Consider the following 6000-nt stretch of genomic DNA (forward strand, 5'->3'; position numbering starts at 1 on the left):
TCACATTCCCGTCTTCAAGTCACTTAATTCACTGCAGATATGCAAAAACCTGGAATAGCATGATGAGCCTACATAGTCAATGGCAGATATGGTGAATGGCGCCTTACTGCCAGGCTCATCATTGTCAGTATATCCACAATTCCCTCGACAAGGTAGGACTTCCATCGTCCACCAATCACTGACATCAACCTCAAGAGCATGTTGCGCAAGTTCTCATCCAAGATCGCCGCTCATCGCTCAGCTGAGTCGCCGAAGAACAGTCCGCAGTCCTCGTACCAACCCTCTCACTTCTCAACCCCAGCGCGAAAACCTTCATTCCACGGCTCTCGCTACTCGGAACTGCCACCATCGGGCCCCGTTCCAACGCCACGCTTTTCGGACAGAGCACCATACTCCGCAACACATACATCACATTCGTCCTCGCAACCTCCTCGATCCCTCACCGAGACACCGCGTTCCTCCGCCTCCGCCCCTCGTTCGACCGTAAAGCACTACCTCAGCCCACCCCCACCAAACATCCCCTACGACGAAGTCGCATGGGCCAAACACGACTACCTCCTCTACTCCGTCTCAGCCCGCGCCTTGAACCTACACCGAATGACCCTCGATATCGAAGCACGATGGCGAGCCGCCGAAGCCGTCACACCGCCCTCAAAGCAATACACCATCGGTCGCGCAGCACACATTCCCATATTAGTAGAAGTACATCAGTTGTTAGCGCGGATCAATACACTGAAGAGTGAAGAGCGACGATGGAGGAAAGACTGGCATCCGAGGAGTCCGATGCTAAGGTATCCCGCTTGGGGGAATGTGTATGGCGAGGCTATGGGTGTTAGTACAGGGGAGGGAGAGGCGCCGTGGGATGTGGTTCAGAAGCTGGATGCAATGGTTGAGGGGTTAATGGAGAGGGTTAAGGAGATATGACGGTGTTTATTACTGTCCAATATATCAATTCATTCGAGCGCGTGTTTCAATAGAACAATTCCGCTCCTGTTTCAAAGGCTTCCTGCAACTTCTGATGTAGCTCTATCACGCCCCTCATCGGGGATATTGGCTGCTCATCCTTCGTGAGTCCCAAAGCCTCCGCATATTTCGACTGCGATGCTGGTTCAGTGTCCCAAGGATGTTCTGGTCGCGCAGCTTTTGCTTCGTCATTGCGAGCCCACTCGTAGAGCTCCCATGTCCGCTCACAGAGGATAGCGTACGTTTGAAGAGTCCTCCGTTTCTCTCTGATACTGGCTCGCTCTTCGCGATCGTTACTGTACTGGAGGCTTCGATTAAGGCGCTGGTGGATGGAGTCGACTCGCGATAATATCTCGCGCGCTATCTCCCAGCTTCCTTCGAGGACCTGGTCGTGTACAGGCCACATGAGGTTAGACATATTGCGGCAAGAGTTTGATCGAGCTTTTGTTGTGTTAGTATAGATGAGTGAGTGGGCTATGTGGGAGCGCGAGTCTGAGATAACTCTTATACGTTTTGGAAACTACAACGCTCAACAGTCGTGGAATGAAGTGGTCTGTAGACTGTGCGTAGCATGTGACTGATAGTTCGCGAAAGCGACGCGTTGATATCATATGTTGCTGTCGCCTATTGGATTTAGCCACAGGCTGATGTAGCTACTGAATGTCGTAAATTTGCTGGCATTTCATGCGACACGTGTGTATTGAAGTTTCCGCTGCGATGCGCTTTATGTGCGCGTATGCGCCGCTGGATTAACGCTTCAAACATCGGCTTTTGAATCTCAGGTATTCGTGGGGTCATAGTCTTGGCTGCTGAGTAGTTATGGTCTGCAAAGTTTCATGTTAAGCCGCAGTAGACTAACTTAAGCCTAATTCAAGATATACTGACTGTGCTTCGCCTGGTCCATTGGGTATCTTCCTTTTGCATACATTCTTTCCTATCTCCTCCAAACGCACATTTACTTCCTGCGTGCCAGACCCAAAAGTGACGCAAATGGGTCGATACCATTGATCATCGGTATGGGCTTAGGCTTAGGCTTGGGCTTAGCCTCTTCCTCCTTCTCCTCCTTGATGACCATTGCGGGTAACCTTGAAGGTAGCTTCACGATGATCTTCTCGCGAGTCGCCTCTACCTGTGGTATGTGCCTGCTGGTGTCTTCTTCGTCCAGCTTCTTCATCTTCTCCTTTGTTTGTCTCAGGCGCTCAGCGAGACCATCAGCATAGCCGAGTTTTCTTCCTATCTCGATGCCGCGTTGTATGTCGACCTCCTTGCCCTGATCTAACCCTGTCTTTAAGCCCTCCGTTTGCCCCTGCTTGAGCCCGATAGCTAGGCCTTCCGTCATACCAGCGCTGTGGCCTTCCTTGATTCCCTGGATGTGTCCGTCGTCTTTTCCAGTATCGATGCCGCGCTGGTAGGCTTCTTCGCGAGCTTTAGGCAATAGATCCCAAAGGGAGTCTGTCGCCGCGTCGGTCTGCGTCGCGCATGAGGCTGTCATTGCGGAGGTTTGAGTGGACTTTGAGACCGAATCGTCTGATTTACGTTTAGGAAGGTTCTCGTAGATGGCGTGGTCATACATACTGGTGTTGAAAAGATCCAGGAGCGTTTGGTAGATGGTGAGCTGACCTGTTAGCAAAGGTGGGTGGCTTGGCATACGTTGGCTTGCCTGAATCTGCTTCAGCTGTGCCTCATCGAGGTCTTCATTCTCTTGCTGAAGGCCAGCGAGGAAAGTTCCGAGCGAGACGCGATGTTGCTCGATCTCATTGGCCTCACGGGCGAACTCAAGCAGAGCCTGGAGGCGGTCTGTCTCTGGCATCACTGGTTTGGCGCGAGGTCGAAGATGATGTTAAGAAGGCAAGAGTGGGATTTGGGTGGAAGGAGCTGTGAACAAACGCGGGTCTTGGCAGTAGTCAAACGGGCAGGCGGTATGGAGACGGCTTGACCTCACATCGGTCGCCTATCAGATGTCCAATCTCATTGCAGTCTAACAATACTGTTGAGGCATACATGCTCCTGTTGCTTGCACTTATTGTGGCACATCGTGGTCCACGACTTCTACATTGTTTCTAAACCTGTCAGCCGAATGCAATAACCGACAACTGCCAACGACACTTACCCAACAGGATCCACTACAAAGGCAGCGTAGTAGTTTGGATGATACGGTCTCAAGCCCGGCTTCCCATTGTCCTTCCCACCGGCTTTCACCCCCTCTTGATGGAACTTGTCAACTGCATCTCGATCAGTGCATCGAAATGCGAAGTGTGTCGCAGCTGCTTCAGCATCGCCCTTGCCGAAAATCCAGAAAACGGTGTTCAACCTGTCTGGGCCTAGGCCAACACCCTGCCCACCAAAATCCATCTGTTTGCTGTAGCCGAGCGGTGCAAGCGCGGCCAGGTACCAGGCCGTGACTTCCTCGAATCGCGACGCTGGGACGGTGAGGCCGATGTGATCCAGCATTGTAGGAGATGGCTAGGTACTGGAAGAAGAAGATGTGTATTGAATATCTGTTGGAACTGGAGAGACCGGATCGGATAAAATTGAGTGTATCAACTGGATGACTACTAAAGGAAACTTGGGATGAAATTCTCTGCTATATACCCGAGCGCCGAGCGGTTACGTGGCTATAATCAAGCCGGCTTGGCCAATATCAACGGACTCCAAATTCGACAATGTTTTAGGTACATACATGGGCTTAAGGGGACGGCAAACTTCACCATTGCTCATCTATCACAGCTCATGGGAATTGGAAATCTGGACGGAGGCTGGCAGCTGGGTCGTACTAGTCGATTCCATGCCCAGTAAGCACCCACGCTGTCAGCTGCTTTCGCGATAGTAGGTTCCAGTAGAGCTAACGGTCTCTTTTCTTTCTTTGCGACACAACACTGGTGTGCAAAGAGGCGTGATCGGAAAGAGGGTGGTTGGTGACGGCGCAGGGCTTACGAGGGATCATGGCTTAGGACGGAGTTGAATGACTTCTGGCTTTCCAGCAACCGGGGAAACGCTCGGCGCTTTGCAAGTTTATCCAAAACATCCTAAAGAAGAGACGTGCGGCAAACATGGAAAGGTTGAAGGAAGAGGCTACGACGCGGGGTCGCGGAGTCAGATACCTTGCTGACGCTAACAGCCCTGTCGATCATCCCTGACGCGTCGACGCGTTCACGCGTTCGGACGCTCTAGACACCTCCCAGCCGTCGCGTTCAACAACATCAACACATCATCCGACCATGCCAAACAGGAAGAAGATCAGACAGGAGACTAGGCGGGAGACCACGATCGATCGCGAAGAGCGCGTCAAGATAAAAATCGAATTCAATCTCAAACGAGTTCAGAGGCTCGTCCAGCTCCCGAGGACCGAAATCGTTCATAAGGCGCTTGCCTATCATCGAGATCAGATCACGCGCCTACACAAGATTCAAAAAGGATTTATCAAAGAGAGGAAACGCGTCCGCAATGCAATGTTGCTAGAGATAGAACAGCATTGTTGGACCATGATGCAAGGACATGGCTTTGATGATCTGCTTACTTCGGATGATGCCCCAAACCGCGATCCACCCAATCTTGGAGATCAAGACCAAATGGCCATCGATCAACCCACGAACAATGTCGCCAACGTCCAATTCGATTGGTCGCAAACTTCCAGGGTAGTGGAGTTGATTTCGCATCAAGAAGACGAGGAGACAGCTCGTTTGACAGCCGGCCAACAGCCTCATGATCCGTTCGCGCCGATCGAATTTATTAGCGATAAAGCATTCGCTACTCTGCCACACCAGCTTGCCCTGTTAGGGCGACTTAGGACTACACCTCAACTAATAGACGCCTACCCATTCACAAAGGCTTATCTAGAGGAACCACCACTCGACAGCAACCACGATCGCTTGCAGAGCTTCCGAAAAGATGCTATCTCAGCTATCGAGGCCTACAAAAAGCAATGCGAAGCCGACATGAAAGATGTACAGTCTACCGAGAAGCAAAAAGTCCGGGCCCGGATCTCAAACTCAAGCAAGCTTTGGCCAATGGACAAGTTCATACTGACCTTGGCGACATTCATTCCCCAGGGCTCCTACACCACATATGCAGCCATACACGGGTGGGCGAGTGATGCTGGAAACGACCTAGATGACCAGGAACTATGCTCAGCGCTGAGGAGAGCAAGCCGAGCTTTTGGAATCAGGGAAGTTCCCAGCTATCGCGTTATCAAAGCAAACAATGGGCCAAATCAGACTGGCTGTGATTGGGGTGATCATTTGCCTGATTTCCTAGAACAGACGAGGATTGAGCTGTTTGAGCACGACAAGATCGAATTTGATAAGCAGAAAAGGATGCTCGGGGGTAGACCGTTCACATTCTACAAGTTCCGGGATCTGATGAGGGGCACCACGATGGAGGAATGGGTCGACAAGCTCCCCTCCCGCCCCTCCCAGTTCGAAGGATAACATCCATCCTTTTTGCTTCAGAGAGGAATATGAGCGCGCCATGCAGTGTTGCCCTCCTCAACTACAACATACCAACATGCAGTATCGTGGGTGCGTCCGCTTGTTGGATCGGATCGAACATCATACTGAGCGCCTATTACCATGCATGCGCTGGACTGCTGCTTGAAGTTGGCTAGCATTCGAAAGTGCTCTCATATATCCAGAAGCTCTATACAATACCAACGATAAGCGATCACTATCACCATGAAAACCAGGAATACATCCTAGGGGCTGTATGCACATAACCGAGCAGCAATAGAATACAGCGAGGTCTAGCAGCATCAGCCAGCACAATGATTGCAGTGGGACGGCTGGACACAGGACTTAACGTACACATCCGGCATACTGAAAGCATTTCTGCGAGACAACAGAAGCCGACAGATAGCTTAAGCACGAGAAAAAGACTAATTCTGGTAAACTGTGGGATCGAGGCTCTATCCGGGTGTATGGTCGCCGATGCTTATTCCAGCAGCTGATAGCGGTCACAACTAAGAAGGTGAGCAGGTACTACTGGGGATAGCCGCTGCTTATCCGCTTGGGGGGGGGGGGGGGGGGGCGGCGGGGTTGTGTT

The 6000-nt window shown here is 51.5% G+C and overlaps 4 protein-coding genes across 4 annotated transcripts; 2 read left to right on the top strand and 2 right to left on the bottom strand.

The window, feature by feature from the left end:
- Positions 1 to 198: 198 nt before the first annotated feature.
- On the top strand, positions 199 to 924 carry J4E86_004161 (uncharacterized protein; the record flags this gene model as incomplete). Its single annotated transcript, XM_051444705.1, has 1 exon — positions 199 to 924. One exon carries the CDS (start codon positions 199 to 201, stop codon positions 922 to 924), a length of 726 nt encoding a protein of 241 aa, XP_051304330.1.
- A 994-nt stretch (positions 925 to 1918) lies between these two features.
- On the bottom strand, positions 1919 to 2773 carry J4E86_004162 (uncharacterized protein; the record flags this gene model as incomplete). The annotated part of the gene is made up of 1 exon (XM_051444706.1): positions 1919 to 2773. The coding sequence occupies one exon, from the start codon at positions 2771 to 2773 to the stop codon at positions 1919 to 1921; it is 855 nt and encodes a 284-aa protein (XP_051304331.1).
- Positions 2774 to 2983: 210 nt separating this feature from the next.
- Positions 2984 to 3414, bottom strand: J4E86_004163 (uncharacterized protein; the record flags this gene model as incomplete). The annotated part of the gene is made up of 2 exons (XM_051444707.1): positions 2984 to 3023; positions 3074 to 3414. The coding sequence occupies 2 exons, from the start codon at positions 3412 to 3414 to the stop codon at positions 2984 to 2986; spliced, it is 381 nt and encodes a 126-aa protein (XP_051304332.1).
- A 767-nt stretch (positions 3415 to 4181) lies between these two features.
- On the top strand, positions 4182 to 5390 carry J4E86_004164 (uncharacterized protein; the record flags this gene model as incomplete). Its single annotated transcript, XM_051444708.1, has 1 exon — positions 4182 to 5390. The coding sequence occupies one exon, from the start codon at positions 4182 to 4184 to the stop codon at positions 5388 to 5390; it is 1209 nt and encodes a 402-aa protein (XP_051304333.1).
- Between the last annotated feature and the right edge of the window lie 610 nt (positions 5391 to 6000).

This window comes from Alternaria arbusti, assembly GCF_024043155.1.
Source record: "Alternaria arbusti strain BMP 1465 chromosome Unknown scaffold_4, whole genome shotgun sequence".
Taxonomy (NCBI): domain Eukaryota; kingdom Fungi; phylum Ascomycota; class Dothideomycetes; order Pleosporales; family Pleosporaceae; genus Alternaria; species Alternaria arbusti.